General features: G+C 35.1%; 1 protein-coding gene across 2 annotated transcripts; it reads right to left on the reverse strand.

Annotated features, from left to right (window-relative positions):
• Positions 1-11529: 11529 nt before the first annotated feature.
• On the reverse strand, positions 11530-22124 carry SLITRK6 (SLIT and NTRK like family member 6). 2 transcript variants are annotated; one of them, XR_007888388.1, is made up of 3 exons: positions 21587-22124; positions 15572-18387; positions 11530-11909 (listed from the first exon to the last, which is right to left on the reverse strand). XR_007888388.1 is itself a non-coding variant. In XM_051608216.1 (2 exons), the coding sequence occupies exon 2, from the start codon at positions 18370-18372 to the stop codon at positions 15853-15855; it is 2520 nt and encodes an 839-aa protein (XP_051464176.1). In that variant the 5' UTR covers positions 18373-18387; positions 21587-22124; the 3' UTR covers positions 14989-15852. The 2 variants fall into 2 exon arrangements, 1 of the variants encoding a protein (XP_051464176.1); XM_051608216.1 differs by lacking the exon at positions 11530-11909 and having other exon boundaries at positions 14989-18387.
• Between the last annotated feature and the right edge of the window lie 1926 nt (positions 22125-24050).

Here is a 24050-nt window from a genome sequence, read left to right on the forward strand (position 1 = left end):
ATATCTAAAAAGGGGACTACATTTAGCTTTGGCTGAGCTGTTACCCTCCCATCTTGATCTGACCAGTGTCAGTGTCAGCGGTTTCACAACGCAGCTCTTCCTTTCATCAGACAAGACTATATGTGCAAATATTTACTGCTGTTAGCAGCAACAGATAAAAAATAAAGGTAAAACAACAAATGATGCAAAAAAATAAATTATGCAAGTATTGTCAACACACACATAAAATTTATTGTTCTTGACTAAAAATAATAAGGACAAGCAATAATTTTATGTGGAAATACAATGGAAAATATGGAGTGCTTAGCAAAAAGAAAATTTAACATGCAATCAAGAAAATGTTTAAAATTCAGTGTTCCTATTTAAAGTTAGGTGCAAATCTTTCTTGGTCCCTTCTAGACTAAAAACTTGAATTATCTCTGTTGTATTTGAAAAAAATAAATCAGATTGTAAACACATTAAAGTTAACCGTATATATTCCTTATCCTAGAAATGTTTAATTAATGCCGATAGTCTTGCCCTGAGTGGTTAAAGCTTGAAAAGTGTGGCAAACTGCAGTCTGAAATATATCTACTTTGTTTTCAAGATGATTTTTTTTTTTTTTCCTCAAAGAAGTCTTGTTACATCAAACTAAAGAGTTTAAATCCTTTGTTACACAACATTTAATGAGAAATAAATACAGGTGATTAATCATAGAATGGTTTGGGTTGGAAGGCACATGAAAGATCAACTAGTTCCAGCCCCCCTGACATAAGCAAGGACACATCCCACTAGACCAGGCTGATCAAAGCCCTTTCCAACCCGGTCTTGAATAGCTCCAGGGAGGAGGTATCCATGGTTTCTCTGGGCAACCTCTTCCAGTGTCTCACCACTCTCACAGTCAGGAATTTCTTACCAATGTCTAACTTAATTCTATCCTCTTTCAGCTTGAAGCCATTATCCCTTGTTCTGTCACTACCTGCCCTCATAAAAAGGTTTTCCCCATCTTTCATGACATGTATTTAGCATAACTATTTGGAGATTTAAAAAAATCACGTATTTTAGGCCCAGGTCATGATATTAACATTATTTAATGATAAAGAATTTATTACAGTTTTGGTCGCGTTACTGAACTTCCCAACCTCCGGAGGAGGAAGGAGAGACAATAAGTCACCGTTATGGATTGACCACGACCCCCACCCCCCTGCACTGCTCATGCTCTAGTTTTATCTTGACCCATGAGGTTTTTAATTTATTTTTTCTTCTCCAGTCCTGTTGAGGAGGGGTAGTGAAAGAACAACACATGCCTGAGAGAGGCTTGGTGGAGGTCTGGCAGCCTAACAAGGTCAACCCACCCCACAGGTCATGGTTTAAAACTAAAAAACTGAAGACATAACTATGTGTTACACAAGAGATAGTTTCAATACAAAGTACCTGAGAGTAAACCTCTGCTATCTCCACACAAATTAAAATATTGAATGAAAACTAATAGTGCATCTAAAGTAAATAGAAACATGTAGTAAGATTCAGAAATTATATCTGTGGCATTTTGTAACAATCTAAACTCCTGAGAATGTGATGATATCTGACTTTCTAAGCCAGACAGGACTAAATCTATTCACCATCTGAGATCAGAAGGGTGCTTAGGACAGGTTTCAGTTTGCCCAGTCTTAAAAAACTGAAAGCTGAATATTTGATTCTGAGTTGATTCCCAGAGGTTTCCTTGGCATACACTATAAAAAGAAAGCACATTGGTATGGTAACTTTTTTAATTCTGAAAAAAAGGTGTCTCATATTACCAGAATTATCGTACTCTGAATTCTTACATGAATGTAATGAAATGCACGCTAATGGCCAAATAAATCAATAATTTAGTATTTAGCCTTTGTGATTAAAAAATTGTAACAGGCACACACAGATTTAAGATTTTAAATCCATGGTAAAACCCATCTGTAAGTACTCAAAGATTAAATATTTTTCCAACTATGCAAAAATAATGAAAACTAATACATAAATTTAGATGTAAGTAAAAATATTTCTGTTTTAATTTTATGTTATGGAGAGGAAAATTCCTCATACTTCAGTTTTTAACTTCAACTGTGAAGCAACAATGATTTTGTCATCCAGACTCTTTTTTTCGTCTTAAGATAGAATCATAGAATCATAGAACAGCTTAGGTTGGAGGGGACCTTAGAAATCAACTAGCTCCAACCCCCCTGAGACAAGCAGGGACACCTCCCAGTAGACCAGGGGGATCAAAGTCCTATCCAGCCTGGTCTTGAATATTTCCTTGGAAGGGGTTTCCACATCCTCCCTGTTTATTTACAGTTTAGCCTGTATTCAGTAAATATTTCAGTGATTCTGAAGGGAAATGGAAGAAATTCATCATGGTAATCACTTGGAAATTATATCTGTTGAAAGTAGTCCTTATCTAGGGAATATACTCTAAAGAAGACTTAAATAACACAAGCCAATATGACCTAAAGAAAAAAGCTAATTATTGTTTTTCAGCCTTTATTTTAATGAAAAGTATTTCTATTGAAATGTGGGGTTTTTTCCCCAATAATGTTTCATTTAAAGGAAACATTTTTATTTTTTTTTCTTAAATGTTGTTTGACAAATATTAATGTTTTCTTTCAACAGTCTCCTGTCATACCTGTTAGAAATTATGATATGCTGATACTACACACCATCAAAAAGCAGCTGTCTTTGATCTTTAATGTGTTTGGACTGATCCCAGTATCAGTTTTCATACTGATCAAGATTAGCTTCTGGATGAAATAAGACATACAAAAAAATCAACATTGTAGATACAGATTTTTCACAAAAGATAGTATCAATACACCTAAGATTAACACTGGTTTGAAACGTGATATATTCTACAGTTTATCTCACAGTAAGTGTGACTGCATGTATTTAGCTGTAGTTTTACATTAAATTATTCTTATTTAAAAATTAAACTTCACAATTAGTCAAAAAGAGCTTCTGTCTTTCAAACGTCTATAATGTGGTGCTACTGAAAAATAGCTTTTTGTAATTGCAGCTTCACCTGTTGCGATTTGCATGCCTGTTCTGAAAAATGGCATTTGATGATACTCATGTGTTACTCTTACACAATGCCATACTTGCCAGTACGCATTCAGACTTCAGAGTATCTCTCTTTTCTATTCAGAAGATAAAGACAAGACACAAAGGTATCTAATTTCTGACAAAATGTCTATTTAAAAGTAAGCAATATTTGCATAAAAATACAAAGATTAAGTAAACTATAGAACATTTCATCTTAGAGGGTATTGTGTATAGCTCGAGCTTTTACAATGAATCTTTTCCCAAAAAAAGAACTTTTAATTTTTATTTTTTTTTTCTTTCACAGGACGTTGATTCTTTTTGCTGCAGCACTTTCATGTTCCATTTATAAAGAAAGGTTACATGTGTAATCCTGTAGAGTGCTTTCAGAATTTCAGAAAAAAAGACCCTTCTGTTCTTAAAAAAGAGCCATGGAAAGTTTGTCCTTGTTCTTCACATTGACACAGATGTCAGCTTGTAGCCACCTCTATTTAATTTTAACAAGTTTTGCTTCTTATTTGTGGGTGGAAGTGTTAGAAGAAACAGTAAGCTGTATCACTGCCATTAAAAAGGAAATCTAACACACAGTAGAAATCAATTATAAAAGGAGATCTCACTGAGGAAAAAAGATTTTTTTTTTTTTTTTCATGAAAAAAAAAGATAATTCAAAGCTGTAATCTTTATGAAAGCTTTCTATGGATATGAAAGTGTGTTACATTTTGTGTTGATTTTTGTACTGAGACCTGGCAGGTGGCTGGAAGAGGACTCGGGAGAGGTTAAGATCTGTCTTTTCATGGACCGAAGAATTCAGGTTTCATTTTTAACTCAATTTAACTCTTAGGATGCTGAAAGTATTAGAATTTTCCCAGATCTTTTTTGTGTTACAGCATTATGAGTGATTTATATGAACTGTGGTCCTTATCTGAGACCAAATTCTAATGAGAATCATGCATACACATGTACAACTTCTTCTTCCATTTAACTGCTCTCCATTTCAGTTAATTAATAATTTAAATTATTTAAAAGTATAACTTGTTTATCAGTTCTTATGGCAAAATTTCTCTCATAATATCTGTCCAGTTCTCTGTATTTTTTTGTTTCTTTTCATAATTTATTTATTTATTTTCTGTGAAGTGAAAGTAAGCTGAAGGCTTATCAGGAAGTATTTCTTTACTGAGAGTGTGGTCAAACACTGTAACAGGCTTCCTAGAGAGGTGGTTAATACCCCAAACCTATCAGTATGTAAGAGATATTTGAACTACATCCTTAATAACATGTTTTTGCTTCTGGTCAGCCTTGAACTGGTCTAGCAGATCATTGTAGGTCTCTTCCAAATAAAGAAGTTCTGTTCTGTTCTGTTCTGTTCTGTTCTTTTCTACTCTACTCTACTCTACTCTACTCTGCTCTACTCTACTCTACTCTACTCTACTCTACTCTACTCTACTCTACTCTATTCTACTTTACCCTATGCCGTGCTATGCTGTTAGCTATGTAATATACATACTGTATTCACTGTATAATATACTATCTCACACAATAGTAATTAAATGTATAGAAACAGATAAATTGCAGAAATGAACGATGAATGCCATTAATTTCCTGGATTTCAACTGGGCCCTGACTAAAAAAAATAAATAATAATAATTCCGTAATATGTATAAAGGATCTGTCTAATCTGCTCCCTAAAAACTGGGAAGGGATCTATCAGTGTTAAAATGACAAGTATCTCACATCTATATTGCTTAGAGATAGCCTAAACATTTTGTAGACATATGTTACTTGTAAAAAGCTACTTGAAGGGGCCTGGAACATAGGCAGTAAATGTGTAACCAGCTAGGCAGGGAAGATTATTGGACATCTCATGCTTTACTTTGTTTCCTGGCTCTGTTTTATTTACTACTGCAAATGTAGACAGAAGAATTTGTTATTTCACAGTCCTTCAAGGATACAGGAAAGAAAGACATTGTAAGAAAGACTTATTTCTAGGTGAGAAGTACTGAGGTATTTGGGTGTAGACACTAAAGCAGTGAAGCCTAGACCCCTGTACTGGCACCAGATTATATATCAGCCTTCCTCTTTAAAAATAACGATTTTTTTGTGTCTCTTATCTTTTTTTTTTTTTTTTCTCAACCTCTGTCTAGGAACCCTGTATCTTTACTCCTGCCTTAGCTTGTTTTCATTCCCTGTTTTGTGTCACATCCTATGCAAAAATTATGTAAATAAACTTTTATCTCTACAGAGACTCTGCAAGACAAAGGAATTACAGGTGGGCTTTTAAACACAAAGTCGCTTCTTCCTTCATCCTTTTCAAGGAGGAAACATATTACAACATATCACACTACAGCTTGTAAATCTCTAAAACTCCCAGAAATGGGTGGCACAGACAGGAAGATGGAGTTTCATTACTACTTAGAAATACTAATTTGTGAATACTCCAGGGAGGCCTTTGTGGGAGTAGAAAGTGAATGTAAAGACTATTTCTCCTCAGTAGCAGTGGGACTTGTGATTCCAGAGGAGGGCCATGAGGATGATCAGAGAGCTGAGGCACTTCTCCTATGAAGACACACTGAAAAAACTGGGTTGTTCAGCCTGGAGAGGACTCTAGAGAGACCATCTAGCAGCTTTCCAGTACTTGAAGGAGGCCTACAGGAAAGATGGGACAGGACTTTTTCTAAGGACATGTGGTGATAGGATGAGGGGAAACAGTTTCAAGCTGAAAGAGATTTAGGTTAGATATTAGGAGGGAGTTCTTTCATGTGAGGGTGCTAACACACTGGCACAAGTTGCATGAAGAAGCTGTGGATGCCCCATTCCTGGAAATGTTAAAGACCAGGTTTGATGGGGCTTTGAGCAACCTGTTCTACCGGGAGGTGTCCCTCTTTGTGTCAAGGGGGCTACAAGTAGATGATCTTTAAGGTCCCTTCCAATGCCAACCATCCTATGATTTTATTATTCCAGTAGTTAGAAACTCTCCCATCCTTCAGATATAGAGAATTTTCTCTTCACCGAGGGGAGATAATGTTTGACTGATCTATTAGCCTTCTGTGATGGTGTGGCTGGATGGATAGATGCAGGGAGAGCAGTGGATGTAGTCTACCTTGACCTTAGAAATCTCCCATTACATCCTCATGAGCAAACTCGGGAAATGTGGTGTAGAAGAATGGAAAGTGAAATGGATTGAGAACTGGCTAAACAATAGAGCCCAGAGGGTAGTGATCAATGGTCCAGCTGGAGTCATGTAACTAGTGAAGTACTGCAGGGAGCAGCGCTGGGTCCAGTCCTGTTCAACCTTTTCGTCAGTGATCAGGATGAGGAGACAGAGTGTATTCTCAGCAAGTTTGCTTATGAAATGAAGCTGGGAGGATTGGCTGATTCACCTGAAGGCTGTGCAGCCATTCAGTGAGAGCTGGACAGACTGGAGAGCTGGGCAAATGGGAACCTAATGAGGTTCAACAAAAATAAGTGCAGAGTCCTGCACCTGGGGAGAAAAAACATCATGCACCGGTATAGATTAGGGGCTGACCTGATGGAAAGCAGCTTTATGGAAAAGGACCTTGGAATCCTGTTGGACAATAAGTTACCAATGGGACAGCAATGTGCCCTCAAAGCCAAGAATTCCAATGGTATTCTGGGGTGACTTAGGAAGAGTGTGTCCAGCAGGTCAAGGGAGATTCTCCTACCCCTCTACTCTGCCTTAGTGAGACCCCACCTGGAGTATTGTGTCCAGTTTCAGGTCCCCAGTTCAAGAGGGACAGGGAACTGTTTGAAAGAGTCCAACAGAGAGCTGCAAGGATAATTAAGGGACTGGAATATCTTCTTTTATGAGAAAGGCCTGAGATATCTGGGGCTGTTTAATCTGGAGAAGACTGAGAAGGGATCTTCTTAATGTTTACAAATAACTGAAGGGTGGGTGTCAAGAAGAAGGGGCTAGTAACTTTTCAGTGGTTCCCTGTGATAGGACAAGGAGTAATGGATGCAAACTAGAACACAGGAAGTTCCACTTCAACATGAGGGAAAACTTCTTTACTGTAAGGGTGATAGAGCACTGGAACAGGCTGCCCAGAGAGGTTGTGGAGTCTTTCAAGACCTATCTGGATGTGTTTCTGTGTGACTTGCCCTGGGTGATCCTGCTTTTCCAGGGGGGTTGGACTCAATGATCTCCAGGGATCCCCTGCAACTCTACCATTCTATGATTCTATGATTCATCAGCACACAACAGAAAGAAAAAAAATATTCAATGTTATTGTTTCACCCTTCCAGAAGCTGCAGTTTAAACACAAAGAAAGCACTGGAGTTTTGTAGCTGTCTGGTACATCCAATATAGTATTTCTACACACTTTTTCACATTTCTTTTTGACTAGATGACAAGTATGAACAGTCTTAGTTTCAATTTATAAAACATAAAACAGTTCTGTTGTCACAAGTGGAAGTGCCAATGAAAACATCTAAACTGGGGATATAAGATTGTCTGAAACTGTTTATACAGAAAAGAGACATGACCATTGTATCTGGCTTGTATCTCACTCACCTACATAAACATTGACAATCTGTGTATACACAGATGTCAGTAAGAGGGGGAATAAAATCCAACCTGCATTTTCAAGTGCTACTAATTAGTGCATTTAATGTGAGCATCGTGGACTAAGCTTTTAGTAACTGCTGGCAATATTATTAGACTATAACTAGGTTTGTAGAAAAACCTTTGTTGCATTACACAGGGAAAAAGAAATAAGATGGTTTAGGGATGAATTAATTTTGAGAAGTAAACTAGAAAAAAAAATGACAACACAGTAATTCAATGGAAAACCCACAGGATATACCATTCTATTTTGTATTCTACAGTTACTACCTATTAGCTAAAATAAAAATCTTATGTCTGAAAGGTTTGGCTTTTAATTAGTACTTTTCACCATCTATTTTATTCTCCTTAACTTCCAAGATTTATTTATTTCTGTTTTCACTTTTTTTCCATTAATTATTTCCTTCCAGTAACAAATGCTATATTTTTTAACTTTGCCATGTCAAAGTTAAAGAACAGACTATATAATAGTCAGTTTAGTTAATCCTTTTGTAGTTCATCTAGCTTGCTGAAATACACTTCCTCTGTTACTCATAAAAAAGCATGATAAATAAAATATGTCAACTATCAAAGAGATAGATGTCTATATACAAATGGTATAAGATTCATCAGCAAATTCTTTCTGGTATTCTGTGCTTGTTCAGTCACTCTTTTACAACATCAGAAAATTGTTGTAGTGGGAATAATTTCTAATAGTGATTGTTTTCCAATTTCTATTTCTATTTAGTCAATTGTGTCTCTGCAAGTTCATAAATATCCATTGATAATTCTTTAATGGATTTCAATATGAAACTTGATTATGTGATACTCAAAGCAAGTGTCAATCATGGTGACAATACATTAAAAGATAATCAATAAAAAGGATATCTGAAATAAGGCAGAACCTTCAAATTATTACCTTAGGAAAGGTGAGAGTACAGAAGAAGAGATAAAATGCAGTTGGATTGTGCCTCTTCTTATGTGGTCAGTGGGTGTCATGGTTTATCCCCAGCAGACAGCTAAGAACCACAAAATTGCACACTTTTTTTTTTTTTAGGGCAAGAATCAAAAATCCTGAAGGCATAATTTTCTTCACAGGATTGCTTTTATATAGAAAAATAATAAAGATTCTATTTTTCTGTGGTTATTTTTATGAATGCAAATAATAAAGGAAACTGACCCTGCAGAGAGTCCAGTTGACTTTGGATGATACTTCAGTGCTTACAGCGGTGATAGATTTCAACTTATAATACACGATTACTTTATAATCTGTAGAACATGCATCAACCTTCATAATATCATGTATGGCAACATGAAGATAGCTATCTTCAGCACAGCATTTTTCTTCAGGAAATCTGAATGCATGAGTGGTCAATATACAGCAATGCCACCTCCCCTCATCTCTCCTGAAGTGATACATTTCTTAAAGACACTTAAGTAACACATGAGGCAGTTAAAATCTCCGTATCTTAATTTTCATTTCATGATATCTCATTTACCTTTTGCAGACAGTAGCACCTGAATGCTATATTTCTTGTTGTCCTGGTTTGAGCAAGGATGAAACTAAATTTCTTTTTTATGATTTAATGTTTCAGATAAGTGCCAAAACAAGAAAATTTGTTTTATCCTGGGTCAAACCAGGACACTGATTATTTCGTTTTACATTCATTACTTCATCATATGATACAATGCTGCAGTATATTGCACACCTCAGGCCAGGTGAAAAGAGCAATCTATATCTGAGACTGTTGCTCAAAAACTGTTCCTCTGTAACAGAGGACATTAGAGGTTTTCACTGTCCTCCAAGTACCCAAAGATCCATCTGGATAACCATAAACTAAACCAGAAGTGTCAGTTTGGAACCTTGCATCTTAATAAGTTCCATAAAGATTTGAGAGGAGCTTTGGGGTCTGATCTAGCAGTTACATTCAAAGGATATTTGACTCACTGAATCTTTTTTAAAAGTGCGGTTGCAATAACCTTCCACGTACAAAACATGAGTGCAAAGAGTTAGGCCTTTACCTTCTATTAAGAATGTCATGCATTTAATTGTTTTAAGTCTGAACTTATTAGATAATTACATCTTATATGAAATGTATGAACATACTGCATGACAGGGATGGGCACCTAGTGCATAAAACAAAGATATAAAATAACTGATCTTCTTGTTTATCTTCTTGACCAGGAAATGTGCATTTTTTGTACAGAACATTACATAGTTTGAGCAGAGAAAAATGAGGGTAGTATCATTCAGATACTAGTAGAATTTAAATTCATCATTTAAATTTTTTAATGTCTCAGTATAGAACCATTTAATATATATTTAATTTGAATGTGTCATTATGAAAACGTTATGTTGGATTTGAATTTTTAAAAATGCAAAAATGCTGTCTCTTAATCTACAACTAAAAATAATGCTAACTTCTGTGAGATAACAAAACAAATTTCATAGTTAATTTTAATAGGCAATGGTAACATTCCATAAGGTTTTTTGCATATATAAAATATTTCAGATTTCTTTCTGTTTGAACGATTAATTATCTACTCTTCTGTAGCTTATTTGGTAATCAATTACAACTGAAAGAATTTATAAAATTCTTAACTTGTAAAGCTATCTCAAAATTACATAACCTGGATGAATTTATCCATAAAAGCAGACAGCTGAAGTTGCAATAAACATTTACCCTTGAAATACAAAACCTAAGTTTTTCTTCTTTTCTGTGTTCCATGACTCCATTGCATGGACTAAAATAAGTAGTAGGAGTATTCGTAATCCTTCCAGTAGTCATAGGAGGAATATTTTTGAGGTTAATGTCTTAAAAACCAAAACTTTGGTAAACGTTTTATGAAATGTGCTGTGCACATGTACTTGCACTTCATCTTAGTAAAGCTGACTGAAAAGAAACCAAACCAACAAATAGTTTTTCATTGCATCTTGCTTTCATAGAGCTGAACAGCATCTGTTGCTTTATTTTCTTCCATGAGGTTAGCTGCTTTCCATTAGACTGTAGTTCTTACAGATTTGTTCTGTTGTGTCAAAAAGCCAAAGCTGACTGTCAGACGTGCATGAAAGAAAACACCATGCTGTATCTTTTCGTTATGGCAATTAACTTCTCCATATTGATTCCAGTATAGTTCACTTCTGTTTCAGGAAACAAAAGGATTTGTTGCCAACTCCTTAACCAAGATCAAGAATATATTTTTGGAAAATCAGTAAAAGACAAATCTTTTAATTTATAATACAAGAAGAGTAATGTATCCACCTTCCCTGTCTCAAATGCAACAGGGTACACCAAACATCAAGTCCCAGAGGAACTGACTCCTGAAAGTAATGCATGTGCTGCAAAGCCTCTCCAAGCAGTATGTTTCAACTGTAACAGAAGATTGTACTGTCAGAGGACTCTCCATGGTTGAGAAGGAAACTAATTAATAGAAATGAAGGTATTCTGTGTTAGGGAGCATAAGAGAAGATAAATGTGCCAGTCCTAGGAAAGTTTCTCAGCTGTTTTGAACCTTTTGAATTAAGAAAATTGCTTGATTGATTCTTTCCCTCATGATGATTTTAGTACATCTATGTGAAACTTGCAAATTTTGTTGGTGTGGCTGATAAATTACATTGCAGTAGACAATGGTATCCTCAGAATGATAATCCAGAATTCCTTCTGATGATGATCTTGAGATTCAGTCTCCATTCTTTCCTTGCAATTTCTACTTTTTCATGTGAAATAATGTTTTATTTGGTATTTTACATTTATTTTGGAATAGTAAATACCTTTTTTTTTAAACATACCAGAAAGGGATCTTTATATGATCATCTGCCATAACAGTCAAACTTAAGTTTTCAGTTTAGCATACTAAATCTTTTTGATGGTAAGTGGCACATAACATGGCACATTGTCTACATCCTTTGTTTATGGTCATACTAGGGCCTTCTTTGTCATGCAAAGAGAGGGCAAAAGCTGATCTTCAGATTCCAACAAGAAAAACATGACTGCAGGTGAAAAAGATTTGGATTTTAATCTAATAGCTTTGCCACAACATTTACAAAAATATGAACTCATTTTCAGTCTGGAATTTGGTTACAGAAAGGTTGATCTGTCATTCTAACAGAAAGGAATGGGTGGAAACACTGGATGATTTCTGAATAGGAAAATACTCTAATTTACGTGGAAATTAACATGTTTTGTTGGAAGGGGGCTCTGGAGTGAGGTTTTTTTTGTGTTTTTTTTCTCTTCAGAAGCTTGGAGAGGCATCACTGCAGATAATATATTCAAGTATCAGTACTAAAAGTCTGTGTGAAAAATACCTGTAGCAGGAAGAAAAACAAAGAGAAATACATTTGACTTTCATGATGTTGAAAAATAAAATCAATTCAAAACAAAAAAAATAAAATTCAATAATTTTTTAATATCTGTTTATTTAGGTAACAGATCTATAGTGTTATTTAGTATCTTTTCTTCGCTCAAATGTGAGGAGAAAAATGGTAGTGTTCATTACCTTGAGGTGCTCTAACATCAACAACATAGCTGACACATACACCATTGTGCTTGACAAATCACTGTTCTCCCACTCAATTAAACTATCTTGCTGACAGGAGAAAAACAAATCCACTTTGTTGCAGACTGTCAAACATACTTTGCCTTCCAACCTCCATTATTCTAGCTAAGTGAAATGTATCAAACCACTTAACTGTGACTGTCACTGGAGGGGAAAGAAAAAAAAAATACAGTTTTAACAAAAAAAAATAATCTGAATACTCCTCCCAAATTTCCACAGACACCAATAACATTAAATACACATTTCTAACTGTTATAACAAAAATGTTCTAAGGAACTTTTAGAAACAGATACTGCACCCTTCTCTCTTTGTACATGATACCTTTCTTACCTTATGATTTTATTTTTATCAGCAGATATCAATATTCTTCAGCTGAAGAATAATTGTATAAGGCCAAATCCTTATCAATTTTTGTTATGGCAGTATGAAGTTTCCTCATAGCTGGAAAGTCACTGTCTGAAAAAGTTAAGAGGTAAGGTAGTAGGCAGACCCCTCTATCCTCATCATGCACACTTTTATTACATGGCATTCCAGTAGGGACAGATGATAGGCAAGTGGATGATGTGCCACACTATATTGATTCCTGGATACTGCAAAACCACTTGGAGTCTTACATACTGCCACAGAGCATGATTGCTCTTATATAATGAATGATGTGGATCTCCTTGATGAGGAAAAGCTAAAAGCTAAAGGCCTATTTAATTCTGCTGAGTGATGCTCTGATACAGCTGTACAACTGAGTTGCTTTGACATTAATTTACCTCACTATTCTTTCTGGTACTTTGAAAGTACAAGGAAGAACAATGTTTTGCCACACAGTTGTCCTCAACATTCTGCCAAGTAACTGTTAGCAGCTAAGCAAAGTGACATCTGTGCATGTGGCAATTGTCTTTAGTCTGAAGCTATTTCTCTTAAATGTAAGCCTAAGGGCCTGAGTTATCATTTCCTGGCATCTTGCCATTTGCAGGGTAATATTTTTACACCCATTTTTCATTAATGGAAATAAATACTGCAATGGAAGACACTGAGATACTAAACTCTGTTATCAAGTACCATGTTATTTTTTCTTCTGTGTTTTGCTTTATTTTTCCTCTTACACTAATTTTAGATCTCTGAAAATTTGAAAAAATAACAATATTAGCAGTTCTGATACAATGTTAAAAGTTTTCTAGTGTCACTTTCATTGACTGTGGAACTAGCTGATCTTCTAGGTCCCTTCCAACCCAGACTAATCTATGATTCTATGACTGGATTAGTTTTTAAATTGGATCTTAATTATTTAAAATAATAAGTTACTTTTAATTTTCTGTGTAAAATTAAATTGTTTTAATGTAAATCATGTCATCCTGATGTTCTAAGCCCTTCCATCTGGGCTTCAGTTGCTCCTCCAGATGAGGGCATGAGTTTTCATAGGCTCTATGGCATGTCCATGAAACCCATTCACATCTTGAATATTCAAGGACAGTTAAAATAATACTAGACACCTAGCATTTCCCCTTTGTCTCCCCTTAACTGCACCTTCAGTATTATCTCTAAAGATAATACTTACTATTATCTTTACCTGTCCGGAATAAAGATAGTAATACAGTAAAATAAAAAATGTTGTCACCATATTTACTCTTCTTTCTGAACTAAATTAGTCTCAGTCATAGGAAGAGGAAACAATAATTATTCATTAATTAAAAAAAAAAAAAAAAAAAAGATTTTTGGAAGCTACCAGGTTTGAATTCCATAGCAAATTGATGACACCTCAAAAGCATTAATAAGGAAGTTGATTTGTTAACAGAGACAACATGTGGTCAGATTCTCCAATTACAGAAATTAGTTTAGCACCATCAAAGTCATTATTTCTATGCAAATTTGAAAGAACTGAGAATCTGACTTTTATATGCAGTATAGAAAAATTTTCTGTCAGAAACTTATTTACAAAGAATACTAAGAACTCACACTTCTTTATACAAATAGGTAAGACATTAACAGTAAACTAAAGTAAATAATTTATCTTTCCGTTTATCAAGACTTCAATGCTAAGTTTAGCATACATATATAGACATATTGTGATTAAGATTTTATTTTACTCTAGAAATAAAAATTAAAGAAAAAAGTTCATGCATAGTCAGTTTACAAAAGATTTTACTTAGAGGAAGATAAATGCAGGTCAGAATTTGGGTTTTGGCATCATAACAGTCATGCACAGAAATCAAATGGCTTTACTGCGCTCTGGACAAGATTTTTCTGTCCACACAACTAGAGTGAGAAGCATTGTTTCGTTTCCAAACAGTTGTAAACTTGTGCATGCAGAAGTTGCTGCCTTCTTCAAAAAGTGACCTTTAAGAAAAAGACATTTAAAAAACTCTTCATTTATTTTTCATTGATAGGAAGCAGTTCCTTGATTTGCTTGAAAGGCAGCCAATAAGCTTTTTCTTTTCTTGTGAGTTGAAAAAAAAATTACAAAATTACACAGAATAAATAGTAAATATAAATCTAACTAGAATTCATTGCAAAAATAAACCTGCAGTATTCTACTTTTTAAATTATTATTATTTATTTACTATTTTTCCCACAACACTTTATTTTCTTCTAGTTTCAGAAAATATAACATATTTTTGTACAAACATCTAACTACTATTATTCTTCCTCGTGTGTGTATTGTTTCAGTTATTACATCTGGGAGTTGCTTTTGTGTAGGGTGGGAAAGGATCTGTATTTGCTCTTGGAAGTTTCTAGCCACAGCTAAGTCATTTCCTCCAAGAATATTTAAAGCCAGCACAGAAGTTACATATATATATATATATTTATATATATAAAATGAAAATTATTAAACACGGTAACATATTTACAACTGATTCTCAGTAGCTTTTCAAATTGCCCAGGATTAAGAGTTGAAATACCAGTGATGCACAATATTTTATAGCAGCAGCTCAAGAAATGATTGTCCAAACTTAGGTAAAGCTATCAGATAGAGAATGTAGTAAAAGGCTTGTTTTTTTGTTGTTGTTGGAGATGTTGAGTAAGCATAGCTATGTATTTTCCTTCCATATACTGATAGAGAATGCATATTATGAAGTTTTGTGTAAAATACTTTAATATTTGCAAGTTCTGGGTGCATACCAAAAGTCTTTTATTTTTGTGTGTGTGTGTTGGTTTTGTTTTTGTTTTAAACTGACATTTAGTATGACAACATTGCAGTTCCTTTCATATTTATTATAAGGGTTTGTTGGGTGTAGTTGTAGGCAGTGGTCATGTATGCAGTGCATGTACTAACCTAACCAATACACTCTAATGTTATCTCTACAAACACAGGTGCTTTTATAAAAAGGAATCTAATTAAATTGAGGAGATAAAAGAAAAAGTAAGGATAAAAAATGCTTTTCCATACATTTGGTACAGAATGGAGAGTGCCATACACACCTTTTTAAAATACTGAGGAAAGCTGCAATAAGCAATCTTCCTCCCACAGGTCAGTTCCTCCCACAGGTCATACAAAGTTCATGTGTAACTTGGGGTGAGACTTGTTGCCTGCACACAACCCCATGGCTTCCCACAGTGATCCCTGAGTTTGTTTTTTTCTAGGATTACTGCTGTGCTTAAGTTCTGACTGTGACATGTTATTATAAGGCACTTTTATTTACAATGGTTCCAACATAAAATAGAATTACATAAATTCATCCTCAGCCCAACGTATTGTCACTTCATGTTTGTTGCTCCAGGACTTCCAGGTAGTCAGGCTCGGTATGTAAATTAGCTTTGAGCTCAAAATACTCGTTTTTAGTTTGTTCTAGAAAAACCTTTCTTGGCCTGGAGTACATTAGTGTCTCCATTAGCTTCAGCTCCTCATGTGTTCCAGGATAATGAACTTCCATGTCAGGCTGAAGATGAACAATATTTTTTCTTAGATACTCCGTGATCCCTAGTTGCTGCAGTTCTCTCTCTTTTTCAAGAATGTTTCTATACAAACAGCTGGCATCCTGAAAAGACAGAAATTCAGCAGATTGATCTGTAGCCTTATATTTGACATTTGAACCTGTACAAGGTGAACTGTTCTCTCTTTCCAGGAGACTTCGGCGGAGATGTTTGGGATCATTAGCTTCCTTTTCACTTCCCCTCTCTTGTAGCTCATTATGCTGGGGGCTGAATGATGGGCTGCGGTAGACCTGAACCATGGGAGTAACCATACATTGCTCATAGAGGGTTGCAGCTGGGCGCTCCGTTGTCTGGTGTGTTGTCTTATGTCCATACATACTGTACTGAAGGTGAACTGGGCTACTATCCCTCATTTGTTCATCTGCTTGTTTCTTTTTACATCTTCGTCTCCGATGCAGAACAAGAACAACTATTCCTGCTGCACAAAACACAATAGTTATAAACACAATTAGAAGTCCTAATATTAGAACAGAAAGTGGGACAGCATCTGTAAGAGACCGCAGGAGGGAGTCTGCAGTGTTGGTAGTAGTAGAAGTTGTAACAACTACAAAACTGGCATGAGTTGGTAGGGCAGGGCTGTTCATTAAACCTGGACACAAAACTTCACTGTTCAGGGATTTCAATTCTTTGTTTGCTAAGTGATCTGGAGATTTACAAAAAATATCACCCATCATTGTATTCTTACTCAGTCTTTGTATCCATTTCTGCAGCCCAACTGAATCACAAGTACAGTCCCAGGGGTTGTCTTCAAGTTCAATTTGTACCAGCATACCCAGTTCATCCAAGACATTGCTCACAGGTAAATGAGCAAATTGGTTTGTTTTCAGATTTAATCTGGTGAGTGGAACACCTGAAAAGATATGGGGTGGCAAAGTCTGCAGGAGGTTGTTATTTAAGTAGAGGACCTTAAGTTTCGGCATTGCATTAAATGTCCCTGGCAAAACTTCTTTGATGGCATTATATTCAAGGTACAAATACTCAAGGTGCTGAAGGCCAAGGAAGAGATTCTGACTGAGCTTTGTAAGATGATTTCCATTGAGATATAATTTCTGAAGCCTAGTCAGATTCATAAAGGATCCTTCCTCAAGAATTTCAATGCGATTATTCCCCAGGTGAAGCATTTCCAGGCTGGCATAACCAACAAAATCTGATTTCTGTAATGTCTGAATAATGTTTCCAGCTAAAATAAGCTTCTTAGGATTTGGAGGAGGGGGTCCTACATCAGACAAGCTTTCAATATTTCGCTCCTGGCAGTGCATGAGAACTCCTGAGAGCATATGGCTGGTGCAGTGACAGGGGACAGGACAATAGATTCCTGGAAACTGAGTAGTAGGCTTTGAAGTATGTAGATTTAAACGTGGTTCTTTAGTAGGAGCTTTCAGGATAGGAATCACCTTAGTTGATAGGTGATTATCACTGACAGATGAGGTTACAACCAAGGGCAGTGACCCTGAAGGATCTTCAAGTTCATTGGCAGGATGAGTGGGACAAAGTGATTCTTTTTTCAACCGGCTTAATATGCTGCCTTTGATAACTGGAGGACTATTGCATACAATATCACCTATTATTGACTGAGGAGGCATGTTTTCTAGCCATATCTTCAGCTGCAGCAAATCACAGTTACAAGCCCATTTATTGTCTTCCAACTGAAGGTCCAGTATTCTACCAATGTGTTCCAAAAAGCCAACATAGGGCAATGTCTGCAACTGGTTTCCACGAAGATCTAAATGGGTCAATGGCACAAAACGAAATATGTTTGGAGGAAGATACTCAATGGCATTATCATTTAAAATAAGCACTTTAAGTCTGTTGAGCTTGCTAAAGGCACTTGCTTCAATCACTGTGATGAAATTGTTGTCTGCTTGAAGAAACTCCAGATTTTCCAATCCATTAAATGTATCTTCTTTAAGTGTTTCTAAAGAATTGTGATTGATATGAAGTTGCTTAAGAAGGCTGAGACCATTGAAAGCCCCAGGCTCAATATCTGCAATATTATTAAAACCAAGATGTAGAGAGAGGGCATTAACAAGGCCAGCAAAATCATTCATGTGTAACATAGTCAGACCATTGTTTAACAGATTAAGATGGAAAGGCTGTGATAGTGGGACATTTATTTCTGATACCATCTTGATGCCTCTTTCTTCACAGTTTATAATGGTGGTATCCTCCTTTTCTTCACAGGAACACAAATTCTGACAAATTCCTCTGACTGAAGAAAAAGAAGGCTGTGATTGGAAAGGATCAGATGCAACCACAACTGAATATAGAATAAAAATCCAGGGCTTCATCTTGTGCAGAAGATTCTATAAAGAAGATAAATAAATTTAAATAATAATAATATTAAAATATAATTTTAAAAAGGGAAAAGTATTAAGAGTCATGATTTCACAGGGTGGGTTTTGATTTATTTTTCTGGGGTGGAGAGGATGAATAGCTATTCCTCTTACTTGTCGTTGATCTACCTCATCTTTCAAACAATATTATATCTTGCAAAACCTTTTAATTATTTGCTAAACAGATAAAAATATATTTAATGTACTGAATCAATAAGAACAATCATTAGGTTAGTGCTTCAGTACTTTCACACTGATGCACCAAAGAAGGAGAAAATCAGGTGTCATCTTTATTTATGTATCATATAGGACGTTTTGCCAGTGAACAGCAGTAATAAGTTACTGCCCTCAGCAACTTATAACAAGACTAATATATTTTGGATCCTTGCTTTATGTCACTGTTTAGCACTGCAAATTTTAAGAGTACCTCACTAAGCTCAATTTAATGTTCAGCTGCTGAAAAGAAGAAAATAATTTGATTTGGTTCAACAATGTGTTGTGAGCAAAAGCGCATTCAGTCAGGATACAAGGAATTTCTCCTGGGTTCTGTAATATGTATGTAAATTAAAGGGTTTTTCCTCTGTGATCCTTGTGCTCCAAACTGAAGAGGAAGTAGAAAAAATAATTATTTTTCTTTACTTAAATGTTAATGCATATGTTTGTGGATATTTTGTGAAAGTGGAAACAGAGCACATAGTAGTCTAACATGTTTGTATATAATATACACATAAAATAATTGTGTAGACAACCCCCCTTTTTTGAGATTAATTATTAAATCCCTTTGGATTATTGTAATAATTGAATACCACAAAAATGCTTAAATAAACTTGGAACTAATTGTGCTTTACAAGTTTCAAACTATCATCAGTGTCATCCATATGTTATGTAACTGAAATTATTACCTGTCAAGCTGATCTTGAACTTTGCAATAACTAATAAATGGATTGTTACAGTATAACTATAGAGTCACAAGAAAAAATCACACGTTGAGATCAAGCATTTGTTATAATCACTTTGAACTAATTTATGGTACACTCTATTTGAAAGGTCTGTTTCTTTCTGTCAAGGCTGTCTATGTTCCTGATATATGAAATTGATTGAAAAAACTGCTCGTAATCTTTAATTAATATTACAATTGAATGGATTATTTAAAACACAAGAACTTTATTTGGGTGCATTATTTATTCTAAGACTGAACTAAGCAAGTTTCTTAAGTAATTAATCTAATAAAAGTCACTTATCTTTCAAAGTAAGCTATTGAAACATTGAGAACAGAATGTCACTACACAACCAGCTGAAGTGATAATTTCTGAAAGATCAGAACTTTTTACAAGAATCTATTAAATTACATGCATGGACATTCTTGCAGTGTGGCCATCCAATTTGGCATCTCATCAATGCATATTTTAATGACCAGTTACATTTATTTCTAGCAACACCAAGGTTTCCCTTAAAATTGATTGTAAAGATTTATACATGCAGCACTTACAGTGTTGTGGTATGAAAATTACACACACACACAAAAGCAACAAGAGTAAATGTGTGCACAGTAAATTATATTTTTCTCCATTAGTAGTCCCTGATAAGTGCGAGGAGAAGTATGAATTTGGAAGTAGTAAGTGTAATTCACAGTCTAAGAAAAAGTGTCCCTAAAAGTAATTTCATAGTATCATATAACACTCCTTGAACTACAGCTGTCTATGTTTAATATATATGTCTTTAAGTTTGTTTTCCCAAGAAGTATTGGATAAGGCACAACATGTCAAGATGTTATTTTGAAGTATGAAGAATAATTCTAAGATCATACTGTGCTATAGATTTATTTGTGCTTTACATGCATCAGTATCCTTTCTAGTGACCCAAGGTAAAAAGCGCAAGCTTTTGACACAGATGCCAGCTTAAAACCTATGACTAATTAACTTTATTTCTGTACTTTTTTTTTTTATGCAGGAATTCTGGGTTTGATCTTCATCAAATTCAAACTGCACTTACAAAGTTCCTGAGCAAAATTAAATGAAAAAAAAATAAAAAAAAATCTGAAAAGCATGTTACATTCTAGTGCATACTGAGAAATTAGGTTATAAAAATGAAAGACCTCCTCTCAAAGATGAAAGCAACATTTGTAAGCAATTGGAAAACATCCCAATTTTAATCATCGTCATATTTCTGTGGGCAGTACTGCCAGAAGTCCCACACACATATACACACAATAAAAATTAATAGGAGAGTTGTATTTTTTTTATTTTATTACCTTTTGTTTTGTTTGGTTTTTTTGTTTTGTGTTTTCATTTAGTTGGGTTTTTTGTTGTTTTGTGGTGTGTTGTTTTTTTTTTGTCTGAACACTCAGGAATATGTAATGAATCTCTCAGTGGGCTACTATTGTAAAATAAAAACTGCTTTCAAGTAACAGATGGTGAACATTTAATTAAAGAATTCACAATAAAATTTATTTCAAAAGCCTTGGCAAACCTGACCTTTTTCTGTTTCATGTGGTGAGGTTTTTCAGCAAATTCTACAGGATATCTTAAGTTAGTTCATTTTATCTGCTTTCATGTCAGTCATTGCTACTACATACTGAAAGTAAGCTTTCTGCAGTAGGAATTCTAAAAGACTAGAACATGTCCCAGTCCTTTCTGTGAGGCAAAGCTGAATACTTTCAGAAGTAGTTACCTTATAGCAAAGGCATCACATGCATGACAGTTAATAAACAGACTGTTTTTAAAACACTGAAACAGCTAATTTCATTTTACTTGGAGTTTTGTTTGTTCATTTGTTTTAATTCAGCTGTTTTAAAAATGCATGTTGAAGAATTTCAAAGCCTCAAGCTAAGAAATGCAATTTCTAGAAGCCTCCAGGATTGTATATTAAAATCTGAAGGGAATCACAGTCGAATGATGAATTTAAGACCATTTTTGCACTTCAGGAAATAAAAAAACCCACCCCTTCCTCCTCCCTCAAGGGACCTGAAATCAACATTTCCTTAATACACACATTCTACACAGTTGGCACTTCGAATAAATGCACCTGGAAGACTGTTTGAAGTACAGTATAAACTGCCATTATTTAACATAAAAGTTACACAAAGTCATGCAGAAAAATAAATTTGACTGGTACTGAGAAATCAATGTCTCATATGCTCAGATAATTAACTAACTGGAATTTGAATTACCTGTGCAGCAGCAACACTCCCTGAAATGCTCAGTAATGCACAGTTGGAGCAGCTGTTTCAATGCGGTGTAATTTTTCTCTGTGAAAAATGCCCACTTTCTTCTGAGTTTCACTTTGCTGCAAGCTCGGTTAATACTAGGGCTCCACAAAGTTAAAATCCTTGTTCAGAAGACAAAGTACAAAGCATTCAATTGAAAAAGATCTTCCAAGTAGCGTGCACATTAGACCATCCTGTAAGCAGTTGTCCTTTATCCTCAATTAAAATTCGCAGCATACTTCACAGCTATGCTGACTTTTCTGCATATAGTTAACTCTTTGCAAGCATTCGGATGCAGTAAACAAACAAGATGCTCAGAAGAGCTCGACTTGATCACTTGTTTTTTTCAGATTTTTAGACCCAAGCTGTTTCTGTGTTCTCTCTGCTCTTTCTAGTCTTTCTTGTTAGCTCAGTTTGTTATTAGTCAGATTGCCAGGGGCTGGGAGGTAGGCGTAAATAGAGACTTCTTGGCTTTTGACTCAGCCTTTAAGCCCTTCCCCACCAGAGAGCTTTAATCTGCCAATGTCATTTAATGCAAGATACAGCTCCACCTTGAGACAGATCCGCTCCTCCTCCTCTTGTAATAACTCTCACGTCCTTTTTCTCTTATCTAAGTGAACCTCAGAAAGTAAAATTTAGCTAAATTTATTCTAGATTGCTTAAGGTCTGTTAATGGCTGATTTTGCAAAACAGGAATCATCCACTGCAGCTCTTACAGTTTGTTTTCTTGGGCAGATGTTGCATGTAGTTTATAACTGCAGATTCTTATTTTAAAAAATGAGAGCATTCCAGCCCAAATACACTCCACAAAGCACAGCACAAGGGAAACCTTGTCCTCTGGAAAGTATGTCTGTCACAATTAAGTGCAGGATTATTCAAATATATTACTGAGACTGTACAGCTCTCAATCCAGTCTACTCAGTGTGACTGGGGTAGGGATGAGCATATACAATTGTACATACTTTATTTCTGAAAAAAATAAAATAAAATTTGTGGATAATTACTGCTTATTCTTGCACATTTATTGCCATCAGTCCTTTTTGAAACTGCCTATCTTACTCTGCAGGAAGAAAACTGAGTTGATTGTGACTGTTTTGCAGATGTTAGAATAGTGTGTTGCTATCTGTTAATGTGACATTGTATCGTATTTGCAAGAAACAGTGCTTTGATAAAAACCGGTTTGGTTTGGGGCAGAGGGAGGTGCATTCTTAAAGGCATGTATCACATGTATCATGCTTAAGGTGTCCTTTTCTCTGTGCTCATACACAAGTAATTAAAAGCTACATTAAGGTTACAAAAAAATGCTTGTGCCGTGCAAGGAATATTATTATTATTTTTTTATCTCTGATGGTTTTTTGTACGTTGCAAATGCTACTTCCTTATTCATCCCACTTCCACAGAGCCGCAAAACCTTTTGGTGAGCAACAGCAACAACAGTGCTTTGCCTGCTTACCCTGTAGAGCATGTTTTGTTCTTATTGTGTCTGGGATTACTTTACAGATTGTTTACTACAGTCTTAATACCAGTCAGATTCCAGTAACGCTTTCTGTGCAGATAGTTTTCCAGGTGGTCTCATTGTCTTTGAATGGGCATTGTGACATACTATTCCATTTGATTAAGACTACTGAGATCTTATCTGATATAATAGTATAGGCATATGTATGTACACACACATACATATTTATTATACATAGGCATGTGTATATATGCCCTGCCTTATTAAGATGAGTTCTTTGGAATTTTCTACAGATAAAATGCTAAAATATTCCTAAGAAGCAGCAACAATTTGATTTCAACACATCATTTATTTGGTTGCATTTTGCTGTTTTTAAGGAATATTGCCACTCTATCAAGACTTGCAGACATTTTACTGTTAAGGCTCAAAGATTCCCAGCTATCCGTGTCCTGCCAAATACATATCATATTCTTTAGTAATTTTGAATGTACAAATTGTAAGCCAGATTATTTTTAATTTTTACTGAAAATTTTACAGATGCTCACACTTCACTTGTGATTGATCATTTGAGATGGTGAATATCTGTATGTACAGATACTCAGAAGTGAAAACAACATCATTCTTTGTTTTTCAGTTAACATCCACAGGAATAAAACCTGAATAAAAAAAAATTAAATTCCAGAAATCAACTACTGAAAATAGGAGAGCATTTCCTAATCATATACAATTAAACAACACTGAGAAAGTTTATCAACAGTGTTTTTCAATCCACACAATCTATATATACCAGTTTTATAAAAATATAGATAGTGATTATTATTTTTATTATTTATATAGTGATTTTATGAACCATTAAGCATATTATTTTAAAGAATGTGGTTCTGCAAGTGCATCTGAATCATGTGTTGAATTGACATGGAGTTTGCATGCTGTACTTTAAACAGTCAGCTTTATCAATTGCTCTGATAATGT

Source organism: Apus apus, chromosome 1, assembly GCF_020740795.1.
Source record: "Apus apus isolate bApuApu2 chromosome 1, bApuApu2.pri.cur, whole genome shotgun sequence".
NCBI classification, from domain to species: Eukaryota; Metazoa; Chordata; class Aves; order Apodiformes; family Apodidae; genus Apus; species Apus apus.